Source organism: Ischnura elegans, chromosome 12, assembly GCF_921293095.1.
Source record: "Ischnura elegans chromosome 12, ioIscEleg1.1, whole genome shotgun sequence".
In the NCBI taxonomy this organism is placed as follows: Eukaryota; Metazoa; Arthropoda; class Insecta; order Odonata; family Coenagrionidae; genus Ischnura; species Ischnura elegans.
The window spans coordinates 39,045,797-39,067,816 of NC_060257.1; the positions used below are offsets into that span (position 1 = coordinate 39,045,797).

Genomic DNA, 22,020 nt, shown 5'->3' on the forward strand with positions numbered 1-22,020 from the left:
TTGAAATGCAAAATACCTTTGACTTGGGTATTTGAAAAACGAACTACAAAATAGTATTTTAACTACCTTTTAAAATAAAAATACATTGATATGGAAACTAAAGCCTGAATCACACGATCATTTTTTTCGACCCTCTTAGTGATCGCTGGAGCGATCACTTTTCGCGACCGCGAAAGGTATCGCTCGCGTGATCATTTTTCTGAACCACACGGTCCCTCCTCAGGCTTTAGTTTCCATACAAATATATTTTGTATTTTTAAAGTATTTAAAATACCTTTTTGTAGTTTGTTTTTCAAATACCCAAGTCAAAGGTATTTTGTATTTTGCATTTCAAACACATTTGTTGCGGTATTTTATATTTTGTTTTTCAAATACTCCTCGGCCTATATTTTTCCCAGCCCTGACTACGGCGAATTTACATTTCACACATGTGTAGGATGAGAAGACTGCTCTGACCACCTTTAGTCTTCCCTTTCGCGATCCCTTCCAGGAACGGATTGTAGGTCGTTCAATCAAGGATGCACTTGTCCCTACATGACATAATGTCTTTCTCCCTTTCTTCTCGTTTCGCTGGTCTTGCGTCTCGATTACCGTTTGTCGCGCTGTCGCCGATTCCGAGCCAAGGTCGACCGCTTTCGAGGCGGAAGAGAAACACCAGAAATCGAATCTTTCTTTTTTTGTATACGTTTCACATCTGGGATTCGAAGCGGCACTCAAGTCATTGAGTGAGGCGTGGACGAGAGGCGGCGGCACTAGAATGAAGTCCCGCTACGCGTAATTCGCAGCCCGCTATGTCATCACGCTCGTGAGCATAATTTCCGTGCGCGCACGGATTTGGAAAGGATGCAATCATTTCTTCACTCTCTCAGTTAATCGACCCGGGTGTTTGGGTCGGATGGGTGGGTGTAGAGCTCACCCCTGACTAACCTACAGGTGCCTGAAGTGCGCGCATGAGGGAAGTTGGGTTAGTTCCTTTCCCTTCGCCCTTACGTTCGAACCTGAATTGAGGACCCGAAAAGCTAGGGGGCAGCGGAGGTTGGGTCGGATAGGTGATGGTAGAGATCATCCCTGAATAACCCACAGGTGCCTGAAGTGCGCACATGAGGGAAGTTGGGTTAGTTCCTTTCCCTTGACCACCTTACGTTCGAACCTGAATTGAGGAACCGAAAAGCTAGGAGGCAGCGGAGGTTGGTTCGAATATGTGATGGTAGAGCTCACCCCTAACTAACCCACAGGTGTCTGAAGTGCGTGCATGAGGGAAGTTGGGTTAGTTCCTTTTCCTTAACCACCTTGCCCTTACGTTCGAACCTGAATTGAGGACCCAAAAAGCTAGGAGGCATCGGAGGTTGGTTCGGATAGGTGATGGTAGAGCTCATCCCTGATTAACCCAAAGGTGCCTGAAGTTCACGCAAACGAAGTGGGGTTATTTTCTTTTCCTGGACCATCTCGCCCTTACATTTGAGCTATAATTAAGGACCCTTGAAGCCAAGGGGCACTAGTGCAACTTTATGATATCGGAATTAAGTGCAGAAAATGGTTGATTGGGTACACAATATTGCCGTAGCAAAAGGATGCAAGTGGATCACTGAGTCTATTTATGTATAATTATCAATGATTCCCTTGTAACGATATTGTGTACCCAACAAATCATTATCTACACTTATCTCCCAACTTATAAAAATTGCACTTGTATCATTTGGCTTCTAGGGTCCTCAATAATTTTCTCGAGCTAGCATAATTACAGTCATTCAGCGATTGAACTCAAATATTTGTTCGGATATGTGAGGGTAGAGCTAACCCCAGACCAACCCACAGACGCCTGAAATTAATGCATCAGGGAGCGAGGGCCAGTTCCTTTCCCTGGAACATCACGGACTTATATTTTAAACTCTATTCTTTCTTCGAACTAACGTTATTGCACTCATCCAGTGATTGAACCCAAATGTTGGTTCGAATTCGTAGGGTTAGAGCTCACCCCAGAATAACCCGCAACCGCCTGGAATTCACACATCATTAATTGTGGGGTCAGCCCGTTTTCGTGGACTCTCTTCCACTTTAAAATGAGCCCCTATTCTTTCCTCGAGTTAGCGTTATATCACTCAAATCAACGGTTGGTTTGATAGGATAGGATAGAGCTTGCTCCGGAGTAACCCACTGGCGCATGAAATTCTCACTTCCAAGGAATTGTGGGGGTATTTGCTTATTTATTTTTATTTATTGGTTTTTATTGTTTTCCCAACAACATAATTACAGGAAAAACATAATTGGTATAAAGTATAAAAACATAATACAAAAATATAATCTAAGTTTTTTCGAGTAACACATCAATATAGTCGTCATAGTTCATTAAAATTATTAGAGCCTTACAATACTCATTTTTTTGTTGAAACAAATTAAGTTCGTTACAATATTTATTGTACGTCTTACACATTCTACGTAATGGTGAATTTTTTGCATTGTCACATTTCGCATAATTTAAGTAAAACAAAGATTTGGCCCTCAAATTAACATTTGAAGCATAAAAAATTTAAAAATTGGCAGCTCTTTTCCCTGGACCACCTAGTAATTAAAATGTAAACATCTGCTCTTTCTTCGAACAAACGCCATTGTACTCAACTCAAAGGTTGGGGGAGATAGAGCTCGCCGTGGACTTAGCCAAATGAGTGTGAATTTTATGACATCCAGGGTAGTGGACCAGTTCTTTTTCCTGAGCCACCTCGCCCTTCATTTTGAACCCCAATTCATCTCTCGCACAAATATTATTACCGTAGCTTACGTTATCGTAGGCTACGATTATTACATTCAATCCAAAAGTTACTTTGGATAGGTAAGGTCAGGGAATACCCTAGGCCAGGGGTCTCCAATTTACTAGGCCACGAGGGCCACATTCCAAGTTCCGAATCGCCCCGCGGGCCGTATAACAAATTTGACGATGACTGAAGTATTCGATACCAACGTCTACTGAAGTATTCTTTGGCGTATTTCTTATTTACGAACAGTTGAAGGCGACTTTGACGTGCAGTACAGCGCTGCAATGCTCCTAGCGGCGTCTCACAGAGCTAAACGAGCGAGAATCGCGCGCTACGTGAAACGAGTGCGCGGGCCGGATGAAAGCCCTCCGCGGGCCGGATCCGGCCCGCGGGCCGTATTTTGGAGACCCCTGAACTAGGCTAAGCCACAGGCGTGTGAATTTCCTGACAACTAAGACTGGGGGCCAGTTCATTTGCCCGAGCCGTCTCGCACCTCATTTTGAAGCTCAATAGGGTAGTTTCCTTCATCAAAGAAAATGAAAGGCATTGATTGCGATTCGTTACCCAACATCAGTGTACTCATAATATACGAATTATTTGGTTTAAGCAACTCCAGTTTAGAAGATTGTTAATGGTCAATTTGAACCTAATTTGAAAAATGCCAGATTGGCACCCCATGCGATGCCACTCCACGTGACGTCACAGGGACCTAGATTCCACACGGGTAGTTAGGAGTTTTACATCGTCTGAGATTATCAATGCATGCATGAGGCACAGAGCTCTGGGAAACATCTCTTAATAATCAATTAGGTATTAAAATAGCCTATGGTCGCAATGTTTCCTTCGTTTGATAGTGTAACGTTTAAATTAATTTCACTTCTTTTTCACGTTACTTTCAAACATTTTATTTCACTTTAAAATAATACAAACTCGGGAGCAGGGAAACACCCGTCCGCCATAACTATCACAATCCGAGTCCCCCCATTTCATCTCCTTCCCGCGCCGTCAACAATCCCAACAATTACCTCACTCCACCTCTGCTGCTTATTATTGCTTTTATTTCGTCACACCAACAACCAAAACAAACCACTCAAAATTAGGTGTTACATTTGCCCCATTGGAAAAGAAAATGGAATGACATGCAATTTGCTTTTTCAAAGCCTTCAAAAACAAAGTATTATGGGTTACGGGCGCGGCCCCAACGCCTTCAGTTTTGAACTTCCCCCTTTCCATCACATAAACACAGTTCACTCCACTTCACACACCGGCATTTCATTATTCCATCTGTCACACTTCTCTTACTTATCACTCCCCTTCTCCGTTCACTTTACTCATTCATTCATCACTGTCATCATTCATTCCAAGCATATAAATACCAACCATGCACTTAATAAACAATCAACAAACACTCCTGCAATCATCCATATCAAATTATTACACATGTATTTACCCTCACTTTTCTCCTGTCACATCACCCTTCCACCGTCTCTCCAGGGTGTAACCACTCTCGCCACCTATCTAATTGCCCCATTTTAAATTTTACTCTCCTCCTTTTCTCCTTCCTCCTTCTTCTCTCCACCCGACCTTCGTCCCTTCTTACGTTACCTTCACGTATCCTAAATATTCTCGCGATCCTCTCAGAGTCACCTTCTCCCGCCGATCCAAGCTCGGTTATGTGACTGCTTCCTTCCGCCATCATGGAATTGACAAGGTGCTGTCGCTCCGGTTGGCGCGCCTCCGCTACATTGTTTAGTGCAGGCCGCTGATCAGCTGATCTCTCGCCCGGCCGGTGAAAGTATCCATCGCCGCGAAAGTTTTTGTCTCGTCGTCCCTCTCTCTGCTGGCTCGACGCTTGCCACTCCCGTTGCTGTGATTTCTTCGAGTCGCATCCGTTCTGCTGGTTGTGCTGGAACGTGCCTCCCGACGTCCTCCACGCACTCTCCTCACGGGGTCCTGATGTATGCCTCCCATCGAACGTCGGTACCTTCAACTGTACCGCGGATGTCATTGTGACGCTGGGTCTCGTGTCTTTCTCACGCACGATGCGTTGGACTGCTTCCTCATCTAGCCCAGCTGCCTTTGTGGTGGATTCTTGTCCTATCTCGTCCGCCATCTTCCCGGGCACTTCCTCCGCTTGTTTTTCCTTTCTCCCCTCACATTCTCGCCAAAACGCCGCTAACCCTTCGTTGATGCTCTTCATTGTCTCCTCCAACTTTTTGTCCCTTTCTTCTTGTTTGCTATCCTGCCTCTCCAGTTCTGCCTTTAACTGACTATCTCGCCTCTCCTGGTCTTCTAGCATCTGTCTTAGTAGCACCCGTAGGTCACTGTATCCTTGGTCCTGCGTCTCCATCTCAAACTCATGTGTCTCTATATCTACCCCTTCTTTTATCAAAAGTGGCTTTAAACGTTCCTGCAACTCAAATTTCGCCCCTTGGGTCGTCGATCGCCGGTCCCTCAACAAATTTTGTAAATCCACCTTTTTCAGTTCGTAAAATTTTTTCACTCCCGCCATCTTGAATTCCCGCTCTCTACGACGCGACTCGTTCCTCAGGCGTTCCGTGGTCTCGATCCTCACGAGAAGTCGTGCCCTACACGTTGCGGCGCCAAAATGTAACGTTTAAATTAATTTCACTTCTTTTTCACGTTACTTTCAAACATTTTATTTCACTTTAAAATAATACAAACTCGGGAGCAGGGAAACACCCGTCCGCCATAACTATCACAATCCGAGTCCCCCCATTTCATCTCCTTCCCGCGCCGTCAACAATCCCAACAATTACCTCACTCCACCTCTGCTGCTTATTATTGCTTTTATTTCGTCACACCAACAACCAAAACAAACCACTCAAAATTAGGTGTTACAATAGGGTATTAATAATCCTTATTTAAGCCAAGCGCTACCTGCTAGCAGAGTACTCTAGTGATGGGCAAAGTCGATCATTTTAGTGATTCAATCATTTTGACTCGAGTCACATAAGTGATTCAATCAATTGATTGAAAAGACTCAAATCAAGATTCAATCACTATGATCGAAAAGACTCAAAGGAGTCATGATTGAAAAGACTCAAAAGGAATCATGATCGAAAAGACTCAAAAGGAATCAAGATCGAAAAGACTCAATCAATGGATGTAATAAATCACTTTGAATAATCTAATAAATACTGCCTCATCTGCGAAGAGCATTGGTAACGCTGATTGCTATCCATATTATCATTTCATATACTATTTTAATTGTGAATTCCTAGATGAGTAAATTAGATTGCAAAAATGAAGGAAGCAGTGTCATGAAAATATTTGGGAAGGCGAAACTGCCACAGTTTCTTAACACTAATAAAATAATTTCTAACTGTAGTTGATCAAAATATAACACAAAATACACCACACACTATGCATGAATCTGATCTGCAGGATAATTTTATGAACGGCACAATAAAATATAACCAGCTTTAACTTCTACTTCTTAACGTTCTCCTACAGGAGTCATCTTAATATTTTCCTTTTACGTGTATTGGTGTTATTAATACTGATAACTGCTGGAAAACATTTAAAAAAAGATTACGCAAGTATTCAGTTCTCCATAACATAGTATTTAATTTTATCACAACTATTTCTGCCCTGACGAAAAGAGATTAAGCATCGGTCGTTCCAAATTTTGAATCAAACCGGAAACCGAGATGATTGATATGAAACCGGAAGTCGGAGTGATTGATGATTGATGATCGACTTGTTTAACGAAATGAATCATGAGTCATTTGATTCACCTAGTGATTCAATCTTTTTGATCGAATCGTTCATGATCGACCCATCACTAGAGTACTCTGCCACCTGCTAGCAGCCTGCATCGCAGCGGCGCACATATCCTCGCCCCAAGGTCACCTCACACGGCGGCAGAGGTAACCAGAATGACGTCACACGGGCTTTTCCCAGCATTCATACTTAGCCGTCGCGTTTTTGCGCGCTTGAAATTTTTCACTTTTCATTTAATTGCGAAAAATATATATCGTCATTTAAAAATCTAAAAGCTTGAAATTCGTACTTAAGGAGTAATAATCTTTCTATTTAGGCAATAAAAAAATAATAGGAAACCACCCTAATCTTCCCTCGAAGAAACATTTTTACACACACCCAGTAATTCAAAACCAAAGGATGAATTGGATAGGTGAGAGTAGGGTTCCGATCACCGCGGACTCTCAGGCCGGGTCAGCAATTGAGTGAGACGTGGACAACAGGCGGCACTAGAAAGAACTCCCGCTGCACGTAATTCGCAGCCACCTGTGTTTTCACGCTTCTAAGCGCAATTGCCGCTTGAGCGGTGTGATGGAAAGGAAACAGTTATTTCTTATTAATTAGATTAAAAAAATAAAAATATTCATTTTCCAACAATTTTTCACGCACTATGAATAAGTTCAGTAATCATTTCTGTGGTTCAGGTTGGTTTTGCTATTACATTAGCCAAATGCAGGTGTAATTATCAATGCTATGAATCATCCCCACATTCCGCTAACTTGAGATACAGAATGAGAGGGATGTACTACTGCGTCAAAATACCATCTACATCATTACGTATAGCCCAGCCGCAATCTTTTAAAGAATAAACGTGAAAAAGTTGTCACTCCGAGATAATATATTGCTTGAGCAATCATTCATTTAATCACGATCTATCTTTTACTCACCCGCGTAACCTCCAGAAATGTGTAATTCAGTTGAATTTAAAAGCATTTTTTGACTTCTAAGGCGTTCCTAAGTACTTCATAATAGCCAGGGTAATTTTCCAGTTGACTAACTTGGCTTCATCCTAGGACTTCTAGATCAAGAGTGGCCTGCATTCACTCTGCAGTCTACATTCTCGACTTTTATTTTTATTATCATTACCACATTTTTATAAAGGTTAGTATCAATCACAACATGTTTAGCTTAACATGCTGCAATAAATCACAGTATTGATGTATTTTATTATCTCTCATGTAATTTAAAAACTTAAAAATAGGAGGTGAAATGACCCATTGACCTACTATAACACAATGTTGCTTCCAAGTACATCAGCAATGTATACATTTTCAGGTCTATTCAGGACAGATTTTAGCTACGTGTTCTTTTGTGCTTTAAAATTTAATAGTGAAATATGTAACTGCAAGAATACTTATGATTGAGTAGAAAATTTTCACTTTTTAGAAATGAGTAGTTTTGAAATTTCATTTCTCCTAGAAGCAGCTTTGGGCTAGAAAAAGAAAAGAATAGCCCTGAATATCTTGTAAGATCAAGATGTGATAATGTTTGAGCAAATATTCATTTAATCATGATAATTTTTTCATTCCTTGCTTAACTTCCATGAGTGTATAGCTCAGCTAAATTTAAAAACATTCTTTGACTTCTAAAGCCTTCCTTCCTTAGCCTGCAAAACAAGAGGTCGCGGGTTCGACTCCCGCCTGGGTGGGTTGCCCCTATCCTGGATATGGTTTTTCGTTAACGTGTAATTGTTAAATTATTTTGAACACCCCGATTTAAAATGGCCAATATGTGCTGTATTTGGTGCTATGGGAATATAAAAATAAATTGAGTACGCCATAACAGTCCAGCAGTCCAATCTGTCATAGAACTGCCCTATTGGAACATATTATTTACTACTATCGGACCCCCGGCGTTGCTCGGGAAGGATAGTACCCAAAAAAGTGGGAATCTTGGAATTCATGGTTACATGGCAGGATTTTTAGGTTAAGGAGCAAAGCAGGTATGATGATGGTGTACATGTTTAGCAGTGAACAATGGAAAAAATGATTTCCATATACCACTCACGGGATTAGTTCATAGCCGCTCCAGAGATACGTGAAAATCGCACTTTCATTTTTCTTTTACCGCACTTTCAATCACAGTTTATCGCATTTTGTAGCGTCTATTTTTTATTTTCATAATGAGGTAGATGACGACAAAATGTAGTGAAACATAGTTATATGACAAAATACAGAATAGTTTAAATAATTATGCTGTTGAAAAAATAATAAATTAAGGAATAAGACATATAGTGGCGGAGGTGTAGCTTGCCCGCGCCCACTAGTATTTCGCGGCTTCGTAGAGTCCCAGCCAACTAGCAGCTGGCCAGTCGCTCACATGCTTAAGACGGTGAGTGTCGGCGGAGCATTTAAACTGCGCTCGGCACAAAATGTACGACTTTTGCCGTCGAAAAGGCAAATTTGCGTAAAAATATCATAAAAATCCAGTCATCGCATCAATGTCGCATTTATTTGCGCACGACGCATCTATATCGCATTTGCGATTTACACGCATCTCTAATCATTATGTGTGTCCCTACGAACGCAAACCAAAAACGTCGTGTGAATGAATGACCCAGCAAAAAGGTTTGCACAAAGAAGATTAGTAGTTAAGTGATCCTTTGAGACTATGTTAGCACGCAACGTTTACCTTTTAGAGTATTATAAGAGGTGTTGCCGCGATTATATGGAAGGTGGGACTTTTTAGTCCCAATCTCGTCCAGTAAAGTCTAATTACTACCCGTCAGGATTTTCAACCATAGGATTTGTATAATGTGACGTAACAAACGGTATTGAGGAATCGACGCATAATACCCGCCGGACACAACCAGAAGTAGCACAGAAGTAGTAGTAGGGCTATGGAAGCATATAATGCGCCTATTTACTAACTTTGGTTGTAATCCGTGCTGCCGTATGGAAATGCATAGCGGATAGACAGCAGTCATACTCTTAATTCTTCGTTAAAACTTTCGCGGGTGCTCGTCATGTTGAATTAAAACTTTTGGGCTATGTCGCCGCGTCAGATTTTGGGTGGCCCCAACGTTTCCCGACCGATGCTGGTCGCTTTCTTCGCGGAGATTCCCTTGAGAAAGCGACCAGCATCGGTCGGGAAACGTTGGGGCCACCCAAAATCTGACGCGGCGACATAGCCCAAAAGTTTTAATTCAACAAGTCATACTCTTTTATACATGATGGGGTGAGAAGCCAATGGGTACAAGTGATTTTTTCTTAACAGATCTAGGTAAAGTTAATTGTTTTAAGAAATAAACAAAAACTTGGTTGCCAAGGGATACGAGTGAGTCTCAGGTCAGTGCTGACATCGAGTGGAAAATAAAATGCACTACTAAATATGTAGTCGATCTCGTTTGTTTTCTATACCTAATTTCTTTACCTTACTTTGTGTAGAAAAAAGGAGATCACTTGTACTCCTTGGCTTCCAACCTACTCATATATAGATAGATAAATATGCTGTCCCGCATCCGATGGGAATTTTCGTTATGCTTTGGCTGAGGCGTAATTCTGATGTGATAATGTTTGTCTGTTGACATAGTGTATCCATGGTGAAACCTCGTGGCGGGACTTCAGCACGGAACGCCAGCAACTCGCTCTGGTCACGGCTCACGCCTTCCATCGGTGTATCTGAAAGAATCCCTGCAGCCACACCCACGCGTAGCATCGGTTGACCGAAATGCTTCAACGGTCATGCGGCCTTAACCACGGATGAATGACTAAAAAGAAACGGTAATGTTCCTCCAATCACAAAAAGTATAAATATTCTCAATGTGGCTGAGTGCTCGTCGAATAGGGTGGTTTCCTATTATTGTTTTATTGCCCGCATCGAAAGATTTTTACTCCTGGAGTACGTATTCCACGCTTTCAGATTTTTAAATAACGATAACTATTTTTCGCGATTAAATGAAAAGTGAAAATTTTCAAGCGCGCGAAAACGCGACGGCTAAGTATGAGTGCTGGGAAAAGCCCGTGTGACGTCATTTTGGATCCGGCTGTCGCCGTGTCAGGAGAAAATTTAGGCGGTACTCACCAAAAATTCCAACAGCTGAACAGGTATTATACATCCGGCAGCGAAGGTATTTTAACCGGTACGCTTATAACGAGTTTGGATTTTAAGGGGTACGCCGTACCGGCCCAACTAAACGGCCTAACCTTCCCTGCCACACGCCTTTTTAGACGGCTTGCGTGGTAATATGTATGTGTAGATCCTGCTGAGCGGGTCACCGCTTTTCATCTACTTCTACATCTACTTCCCGCATCGCGTTTTTGTAAATATTAGTTCCACATTCTGTATTTCAAATTCATTTGTCAACTTGCTTGTTGGGGTGAGATTTGGATTCAGTGGAACAGTGGTGTACCCCGTCATCGTACTGTTTTGTGTGTAAGTCACGAATATTACAAAATAGGATCCTTAAAACGGCCTCTAAATATGTTGTCGCCCACCGCGCATTTGAGTGGGTTTACAGTCGATGAAGGAAACATTGATCCGAGTTTCACGGGGAAATAAGATATAATTAGGGATGTTAACAGAAATTTATGCGCATGGTGATGTGATGTATCAAATTCATAACCCTTCAATGCTATTCCTCGCAATTGAAAACATTATACTGCAAAATATTGGAAAAAGGAGGAATGCATTGCTCTCATCAGCGCGCCGCGGACATATTTGAAAACCGATTAAAATGCGGCCGAAGTGGCAACAGAAATCAGCCTTCTATGGGATGGAATTAGGCCTCCCCTATGCAGTCCCCTTAGTGCTATCGATGAAACGTTAGATTATATAGTGTTTTAATAACTCCATTGATGAAACTCATTACACTCTTTTTCTTAACTTGCTTCGTCTGTTTGTCTGTGTCATCAAAGAAATCTTGCAATTTATTTTTAATCCACTTCCAACTGTCTATTCGGTTTGAAATTTTGCAATCATGCTTGCTCTTGATGACATTAAAATATTCAATAATCATACAGTTGAAATTATGTTCCATTGAGCTCTTATTAGTATAGGTACTAAATTAACGTATGAAAAAAATAGTTATACATTTTCTCAATAGAAGGCGATGGTAATAGATGTTTTGGCAGAAATTTCTCTAACAGGTCTGGTTTATGCGATTGTATTATTCACCACTGAAAGCAATTACAAACAATTGTTTTTTAGCTATAGTTAAACATCCGGTTTCTCAAATTCATTTGTAAACTGGGTGGTTGGGACGAGTACTGGATTTAGTAGGACTGCAGTGTATCACGTCGTCGTCCTGTTTATTTATTTATTGAATCATTCAAAAACAGCCAAAAAGGCCTTTACATCGAATAAAAACAGAAAACTTGCAGATTTAACAATTATAAACAATAACAAAATTATAAAAAGGATATATAAGAAAAAAAGATTCAGAAGATGGCTTTTCGAAGCTGCCTCTTGAATGAATAGATGATCATTGAAAGATCCAGAGAAGGGTGAGTACTCGAAATGGCATTGAAGGAGGTATGGAGTCTGTAAAAAAAGTGATCTCTAAGAGAGAGAAAGACGGAATTTAGGTTGGTGTAGTGGGTGGTTATTACGGAAGGAACGTGTGGGAATGTGGAGTGACAAGAATGGCAGTATTTCTGAGGAAGGGCACTTGCATTTAAGGCATTGTAAATGAAGGAAAGATCATGAAAATTCCTACGGGAGGATAGTTTAGTGTATAAGTTCGGAACGACCTCGTTCTGCCATTCCTTTCGTTAAAATTTCGTTCCGTTTCGCTTCACATTCTTCGCGTGTCACTCTCTCTCAACGCCTCGATTCGGCGAGTGAGGAAGAGAAGCCCTCTCTCCAAATGAGAACGACTTCGCGAGCACTCTCACTTTCGCCCTTGACACTGCCTCCCCAAAACAAACGACTACTTTCCCACGGGACCTTCAAAAACCACCTCCCATCGCACCACTTGCGATTCCCACCAGCCTATCCCTCCTGTATATCACGCCTTTTCGTCTATCATGCTGTACTTTATCTCCCTTAAAACCAGGGGCGGTCTGGGGCTCATGACGGCAGTGGCGCAGCGAGGGGGGGTTTTGGGGGATAAACCCCCCCCCCCCAGACCTTATTACATTATAAAAACGGCCCTAAACGATCGATGGACTTACCAACCGAAATAATAACCTGATGAAATAAAATAAGCTCTTATAAAAAAAATTTTTTTTTTAAACCAGCCTTTAAAGTTATATTTTCATGTATTGTCATCGGAAATGAAGAAGTGTGCAAAATTTCAGGGTTTTTGCTTCACAGGAAGTGAGTCAAATTTGAGTTACAAGGTTTGTACCAGACAAACAGACAAACAAACAGACAAACAGACAGGTTGGTGAGTTGATATAAAGGCTGGAAAAAAAAGGTTTCACTACCCGGAAAAACACTAGATCCTTGTATTTAAGTTTCTTTGCACGAGCACGCAGAACAGGTTGTGCCGTTGGATGAGGCTATTATATTTAATTCCTCAACCTCTTGTAACTCACTTTCCACTTCGTAAGCATACACGCACGGTAAACCGGTCGGATTTCTCTAGTCCCAAAGCAAGTGTTTTGATTCTCTCAGTTGGTTATATTTTCTTCGGAATGTTTACCTTTTGGACTACACGTTACCTTATGGCCTTGCGTAACGTGTGTGGGACAGTTAAAACTGTCGAGGAGTCGATCCCCTGTCGTTTTATGAGTTTCCAGGGATTGATATTGGAATCCAATTTATCCATATTCCGGTTACTACCGCATCGGGTGCTATGCGACGACAACAGTTTCGCTGGCACTACTGCCAGTGTCTTCAGGTCGAAGATTTCGGTCCACGATATTGGCCCTCTTTATGCAGTATTTTTCAGAAGGAACCTGCAGTACTTCAGGACTCCTTAGTCACTGAGCTATGGCAACGAAAACATTTTTGGATGTACATTACAGATACCATGGAAACGGTTGTTTTGGGTATTCAGCATTTTGAACATTTTATTTAATGCTCTGGATTTTTAAGGGCATTGATTAATTAAGGTTGGACGAAAATGTGTGATTATAACTGTCTGAAACCGTTAATCTTTGAGCCAAGGGTGTACCCAGGATCATAACTAGGGGGGACAAGCCATGGTCTAGGGGGGGGACAAGCCAAGTTGTGACATTTTAGCATTGAAAAGGTGAATGAAACCAGCATTTTAAGAAAATTATAACAGAGCTTTAATAGTTTATGAGATTATTTCCTTGAAAAAATAGTTTTATTTTAGTTAAATATCTTATACTAATACATATCATTTTTCGTGGGTTTAAAGAAAATTTGTTGAATACCTTTGTTTCAATTCAGTACTGATTTTGCTTAAAGACTTTTGCGATTTTTGCTTCTAGTGGGGACAGCTGCCCCCTCCCCCTGCCCTTCACTGAGTACATCAATGCTTTGAGCTTATTTAAAAGAGAGCTTTGAGCGTGTACCAAAAATAAAATTGCGCTATCTCACCCATTCCCGCGGCGGCGTGGTGCTTCCTTCTTCCTTCCTTTTATCCTCATTCCCTGTGAGGTCCGGTAAAAAGAGCCTCGGGCTCACGCATCTGGCCTTAGGACCGTACTGGTCCACCCATGGTTCCGTTTCCATGTCAATTACAGGGTGGATTTTTTCTTTAGCATTTCGTTGTGAGAGAAAAATGTATAGCCTTTAACTTGCACTCAGGATTTCATTAAAAATGCCATAAATTGAAGTACTTTTTTGTCATAATTTAACTAATAGAACACATATGCACCCTATTTCTCAATTTATGTTCAATGTAACATTTTTACATCCATGTATACCAGGGTTGTCATGGTGCCGGAACGCGCCGGAAAGCCGTTCTGACCCTGGCTAGAAAAGACATATAGCCAAACATCGCTTTATCATTTTTGGTACCTCAAAATTTCTAGCATTTACATTCCTACCCAAAACAAAAATTTTTGTGATGACATATTAATAATAACTTGTAATAAAAAAACACCCGAAGTAATGTATCACTTTCAAAATAAAGTAAAAGAAAATGCGTTCCGGGACTGCTAATTTTGTCATTACGTCACTGATGTATACATACTTGTAGTATGCTGCGGGTGAATGGGGCAGCCAAACGAGTGGGGAAAAGTGTACAAATTCTGATAACTCCCATTTAACCTGAATGCATTGTAGATACATGTGTTCTTATTAAAGCGTTTCGGGCTATCCCGGTGGGTTGTGCTCCATTTCCTCCGACATTTCGACAACTAACTGTAATATCGTCCTCAAGGTAGTGGCGGATACAGAAAAAACTCAAGGGGGGCGCAACATATCTTAAGTTGTCTTTACTTTTATCGTAATAAAAGATGATCAAGTCACAGGCAAAGTATATGAAAATTTATTTAAATTGATTATAAACATGTAAAAGACAATGCCATATTATGATATAAAAAAGTTACAATGTGGTTTTGCAATGTTCGGCAATACAGGCGGACCCGCGAGGGGGGGCGCGCGCCCCCCATCTGTATCCGCCACTGCCTCTAGGACTGGCTATCGTGCCTAAAACGCCTAGCCTCAAATACTTCAGGCCTCTTCCTGGCGCGGAGCCTTGCGGTCGAAACGTCGGGAGAGATGGATCAGCTCGCTGGGAAAGTTACCCGGGAAACCTTCCTGTGTTCTTTTTGTCTTTGTGGCTGTGCTATAATTTTTATTTTCCATCCCTCACAGGTTCGGATGGCTGAAGTGGTCCGGCGATACTCGACGAGGGCTGCCCTCTTCCTTCTCTGCCTTCAAGTGGTGAGTTATCCAAATACGTCTGTCTGTAAAAAATACGCAAGACACCCGAGTTTGAGGAGCTCTATCGTCTAAACGAAGCAATCAATCCAAATGCAATAAAAATCATTCGAAAGAGATCATAATTCGAATAAAAATCATATTTCTACGTTGGATGATTTACTTTTGAAAAAAATTCGGCTTCATAATATTTCTTGTGGTTAATTTATTCTCAAAAAAGTACCCGTTTTTTGTGCCGAAAATGAAGTTGCCCAACTTTGAGCACTTCATGGTTACAGACTGAATGGTCGGGTTAAAGACTGAATGGCCACACTAGGCCACACGAGAACACACGTGATTAGAAAAACAAAAACAGTGCTGGCAACCCTTAGAAGTGTGTCCTTGGTTACGACATCTTACAGATTTACAACACAACAAATTCCAGGAGCTGCTGCTCGTATAACCTATACCTCTGTTGACATTACTCTTTTCGATGCCAAGCTTCAACTGTCACTTCAATTCCCGTAGTTTCCGTTCCAATAACTTTTAATTTTGATATAAGGAAAGTATATTTTGTATTTCCGAACAATTTGCGTAAAACAAATTGCTTATGCCAGTAAAATTTATGGATTTGTTGTAAACAACACAAACCTCTTCTCAGGGGCGCAGCTAGGAATTAAGGCTGGGGGGGGGGGGGTTTCAGGCGCAACTAGTCCTGAGGTGTGTGGTATAACCGCCAGGATAAGCGGGAGGTGCGGGGCCCTCCCCCAGAAATTTTTCAAGATAAATGGCTCAAAATGGTGAGTTTTATGACTTTCGAGGGGATATTTTATTAATCCTTGCACTCTTCTAAAAGTTTTCAATTAATAAAATTAAGTAAAATGGATTAAATTTTAAAGTTTCTCTCAGCTATGGGGGGGGGGGGGGGGGGGGAGGGGAGTTTATCCCCCAAAAGCTCCCGCTCGCTGAGCCACTGCCTCTGCTAACTTCGAAGTGGTAACTCTATTTTTCTACGCATAGTATTTTTTTCACCCTCGCACAATGGAGTCCTTCTCTACAACTCAAATTTTTAATCGCCGATGTTGCGGGTTCAGTCTCGTTACCCATTCTCAATGGTTGCGATTAAAAATTTGAAGTGGCCATTGAAGCTTGGCATCAGGAGAGGCGGGATTGGTCGAGTCCCAATTGTTGTGATGGAGGACAATGGACCAGCGTAGACTTAACTCTGGTAGTCATAATTCTTTTCAGAGTTCAATTCCAGGAGCTGCTGATCTAATAACCTATATCGATGGCTAAGTTCTAGTAACAAGTATCTCAAAATTTGGCTAGTCTGAGTTAGTACTGCTAATACTGTTTATAAACAATAAAATTCAACCGAAAAACAACTCTTTGTTTGTAAATGTATGCTTCTTTTTCGGTTTTATGTATTTTTGGTTTTTAATTTCAATTTAAATTATATACAACAAAAAAAATAAATCGTTTTTCTGCTCTCCTGAAAAGTTGATATTTTTGTGATACGTGTTGTTAAAACTTAGCCATCGATATCTCTGTTGACATTGCTCTTTTCGATGCCAAGCTTCAATAGTCACTTCAAATATTCATTCAGTAGCTATGAGAATGGGTGATGAGACAGAACATCGGCACTCTTAGTATTTCTTACCCGCACAGAACCTCGTGTTAAGTTTATTCATTCTACTCGCCGGGAAATTGTTAAATCACAAGTTACATTTTTAATGCAGGAATATAGTGCAAATACATTCTAAAATAGTTCTTTGCCTCTCCAGTTGCAGGTGGAGTCTAAGGATGGTGGCCATGGCTGGAGATCCAATGAATTACATCACAATATTTTAAGTGAGTAATTTTGATTATCATTCCAATGCAACCATGAATATTAGATATTTTTGAAATTTTTAGGGTTTGAGTGAAATCTATCAAGCCAGGTGAATGGATAAGTTTTACCTAAAAATAACTTAGTTTAATAATTTTTGCATGGAAAAGATTTCCTCAAAATTACTGTAGAGTTTAATAAATTAATTGTCGAATATAGTATTTTTCCTAATTTGAAAGACTCATTGTTTCAAATAAATATTTTTCTACCAGCTAGACCTCAAATTGATACCTTCTCATCTATTTCTCCACATGATTAATAAATTCAGTATTATTTGTCTCTGGTTCCTTACTTCTATCATATTTATGTGGAGTGAGATTCATATTGCAGGAGTTGGTCCATATGAATCATTGTACCTGACAGAAAGTTAAATAAGGAACGGAGGTCCAGGGGGTCTGGAGCCCTCCTGAAAAATGAAAACATAGTTACTTTGCTTCAAAAAATATAAAAAAATATAGAAAAAACATGAATTCACAAAATATTTCTTTGAAAAATGAAGTTTTTTCGCTTATGAAAAGTGTTAAATTTAGTTTAATACCCTCTACTTAGAAACCTGTTTTTTTTAAAATACCCCGATTTTGGACCCCCTTGGCCCCCCCAACCCCCAGAAGAAATTCCTGGCTACCCTACTGTCTTGCAAGACTCATTATTTTTAATCCAACTGGGTTGAAGCAGGAAGTTCAATATCTAAACCTGCCTATACAGGTAGAATACCTTCCAGAAAAACAAAGTTGTTATTTTCCAGCTGAGAAGCTTTACCCTTTGGGGTCCAATTTTTTTATTATAGTATTTTTTTAAAATAATTTTAAGGAAAAAAATTGACATGATTGATTGTTGCCCTCTAAATGTTCTTATTTTATTGTTTAAATTAAACATCTACTTTTTTGTTTAAAATCAAATTGTAAAAAAAAAACAAATTTTATCATTTAAAATGTCAAGTAAACATCCACCAGTTTTAAAAATATCCATGTTCTATCAAAGAGTTTTTTCTTGGAAAATTTTCGATATGTGATATCTCTTAAAATAATGTATAATCCCTTGAGCCCTTGTATAATCGCAGCACCTTATAATGTCGACCCAAACTTGTCGTTGGATCTGATGCTAGCATTAGCAAGGGCGCTTGAGCAGGGTTATGAAACCAAAATTTCAAGAAAATTATGATAGCGCTTAATTGATTTTTTGAATTATTTGCTTGGAAAAAATATTTTTATTTTGATTACATGTTTTATACTATTATCACTTTTCTTGGATGTAAAGAAAATTTGTTCAAAAATTTTGTTTTGAAAGAAATTTACCTTAACTTTTAACTGGGGAGGGGGACAGCTGCCCCCTGTCGGGTATGCCCATGACCACTAGGCCTGTCGAGTCAGCCTTGATGTTGGACCACAAAGGGTTAACGCAACATTTTTTATCTTTCAGGCATTGACTCATCATGCACAAAGGAAGCAATGGATGTAACAATAGGATTTGCTTCTCCTCCCGATGCTCCCCAATTTAGGGGTGCCATCCATGCCAGAGGCTTTCCTAGGGAATGCCGCTCGGCAGGATCCAACGGCACCTCTTCTCCTGAAGGTCACTCCTCCAGAGTTGTGTTCCTCAAGCTCAAGCTTCCAGCCGAGTCATGCGGGGTTCGAGTGGTGAGCCGAGAGGTGAGTGATGAATGGTGTTCTTTGTGAAAAATAGGTTTCATATTGTTTTAGTAATTCATGAAATTGTGGATCTCTCCATCTTCTGGGTTTTTGCTATGTTAGCTGCCAGAGGTTGGCAACAGTGTGGCCGGGATTCCAGCAGGCATCTTCAGGTTGAAGATGCGTAATAGAATCCCTGCAAAATTGTCATCAACCATCCTTGTGTAGGCTTTTGCGGAGTGGTGAGGATTCAGCGTGGAGGTTTTCGGGGTTACTACCGTGTAGATTCATCTCTGCAGACGACAGTTTCGCCGGCATTGCAGCAGGCTTCTTCAGGTCAATGAAGTGGAGATCCGTGGTATGGCCCGTCTCTTGTACACCCCGTCGGAGGCCGGTGTCTTCTCATTGGCTGGTTCAGGAGGCCCGGGTGGCTTCTCATTGGTCTGCACCTCCTGGCTCCGTCCTGTGTCTCCAGGTTTACTCTTGAGGACTCTAAAACCTCCATGCTGAATTGCCATCAAACATGTTAAATAAAAACTTTTGAGCCATGTTGTAGCATCAATATTTTTTTTTCGGCCACCCAAAAATTGACGTGGCAACATAGCTCAAAAGTTTTTATTTAACATGACGAGTACCCACAAAAGTTTTAACGAAGAATTGTCATCAGCACGGCAAAGATGAAGAGATCTAAAAATCCAAAACACCCAAGGGCGTACCCAGGAGCAAAACTAGGGGGGGGGGGGCCAAGCCATCATTGTTACAGTTATAGGTAAGATTTAAGCATGGAAAAGGTGAATGAAACCTACATTTTAAGGAAACTGTAACAGCTCTTTATTAGTTTTTAAAATTATTTTCCTTAAAGACATTTGCGATTTTTACTTCTGGGGGGGGGGCAGCTGCCCCTCGAGCCAATTAATGAAATTTATGCAAGATTGATATCAACCGTCTTAGTGCCACCTACTCTCCAAGCAGTGCCTGATAGCATGAAATGCACATTATACGCGCATTCATGTGCATTGGTCGCAAATCCACGGATTGTCACAGTGGTACTTTAGAGAATTGCCAAGGGTATTTCAAAAAAATTCCAAACCTTGGGGAAAAAACTTTGGGATGTCATTTTTTTGTATATGTATCAATAAGCTTTTTTTTTTATTTCACTCCTATTTAATGGTAATTATTAACAATATAACTTACCTTGATTTTTTTTGTTGAAATATTTAGTTGCTTCACATTATTTATTTCAATAATATCCTACTTTAAATCCAATCTCATGATTTTCATAAATCATGATTAATTATTATTGCCATTGAAGACATTCTTGAATATTATTGAACCTCAACCTAAAGCTTAGGAGGTGACACTGCACTGCAAAGCCAATTTTCAAAGGCATCCAAATTCATTCTTGATGCAAATAGTAGTAAGATTCACAAATATTGCTTCTCTTCAATTACTGACGAACATAGATTTTTACACTTTATTTAGGAAACTTCCTCACATTCAATGAATTTACCCACATATAAAGTATTCATCAGATTTTGAAAAATAAAATATTTAACAAATAATACTGGGGAATAATATTTTTACATAAAAATGGAAATAATGAGGTAGAGTCTGTTGTTAATGAGACACTTAAATAATATTTTGTGCTCATATTTTTCTTTCCAGGATGGACTTTTAGCTTATCAAGTCGAAGTGGACATTCAGTTTGACCGCAACTTGCAGCAATCTGTGGATCAGAGTCGCACAATCACATGCATACTTCCTCGAGAGATAAATTCTGATTCATCAAATGTAGCAATCAACCCAGAAGTGGCCATTCCACATCGAAGGAGAGGTTCTTACAGGTGTGTGCTATGATACCCTAGGCAATCATTTGTGGACATCTCCTCATCTTCCTCTTGGCTACATATCAGCTATGAAGTTTACAGTGGCTAATATCAGAGGTGCCATGGTGCCGCAATGCCGTTCCGGCCCAGGTTAACAAAAGGCATAATAGTCAAATAACGATTTTATCAATGTTGGTGCCTCAAAATTTCTAATAAATACATTCGTAGCCAAACAAAAAAAATATGACAAAATATAAATAATAACTCATAATAAAAAGCACACAGGGTAATATTTAACTTCTAAAAGACGTTATGGAAAGTCCATTCCGGCACTGCTAATTTTGATATGATGTCACTGGCTTATATAGATTATCCCCTTATCAACCCCCCTATTATGATTGAATGAAGGTTTTGATGTACCTTTTTCATTCCGTTGCTATAAAAAGGTGTGTGTTCACAGGTCTGGTCGCACGGAGGATTCCAATGCAGCTGTACCCCCACGTGGCCTTCAGGCATGGATGGAAGTCCATGGGATACAGCGTGGAGGAGGGAAGCTGCCACGCCATCGAACCTACTTTGTTGGAGAGCATCTCACCATGTCTGTCAAAAGCTTCTTACCAAGTGAGATTCCTGATGGGAATTCTTTTGCTGGGATGACTGTTCTGTTAAGCTTTCATGCTCCGTCAAAGGATTATGCTGTATGCAACCATTTAAAAAACCTTCTGAGAGGATTTAAAATTTATGAGTGAAGTAGTGTAGGGAGTCTTTGCAATTTATAGGAAAGACACTTGTTGAGGTTGCAAGTCTTAAAACGCCTGTAGTTTTCGTATTGAGACAATTTATTTCAGCAACAAGTTATTCTGACAATTACTGAGTGAATATACATATAAATTGTCCCACAAGAAATGGGCACGTTGAGCGTGTTGAAGTTGGGTGGTATATGCCTCTCGTCCTCTCTGGACTCCAACTGCTGTCCCTGCTGGCGAACACTGCACCTGCAAATCGCAGGCAGCACCACGCCTCGTCACCATGGTGGTGGGAGTATAAAAGGCCAGCAACACCTTTTCGGGGGAAACTCCACTAAACATAATAATGTGTCACGCTCTCGCCAAACAAATTTGTTGTGTTGGTTATGGGAACCGAGTCAGGGACCAACTCAGTGGTGGATCCAGGATAGGGACTTGGGGGGGGAACTAAGTGGGTAACCTCCCAGCATTAGAGGGGGTCTAAAAATATTACCATTCTACCTAGTGTAAATTGGATACCCAAGGCCTAACTTGTAAGAGAATCTTGACTCAGGTAATAGTGCAGACAATCTTATATGCATCAAAACACAACAAATTTGTTTGAGGAGAGTTGTGACACATTATTACAACTGATGGAGTTTCCCCCCCTTTATTATCATTTACCATGTTTAATTA

General features: G+C 40.5%; 1 protein-coding gene across 1 annotated transcript in view; it reads left to right on the plus strand.

Annotated features, from left to right (window-relative positions):
- The window catches only part of LOC124169676, an 85,265-nt gene that overhangs the window by 55,623 nt on the left and 7,622 nt on the right, over positions 1-22,020 (plus strand). The window contains exons 3-7 of the mRNA XM_046548344.1: positions 15,213-15,281; positions 17,042-17,108; positions 18,565-18,794; positions 20,439-20,617; positions 21,060-21,220. Of these exons, the coding sequence (XP_046404300.1) occupies positions 15,219-15,281; positions 17,042-17,108; positions 18,565-18,794; positions 20,439-20,617; positions 21,060-21,220 (700 nt within the window). The 5' untranslated portion in view covers positions 15,213-15,218. The remainder of the gene's footprint in view (positions 1-15,212; positions 15,282-17,041; positions 17,109-18,564; positions 18,795-20,438; positions 20,618-21,059; positions 21,221-22,020) is intronic.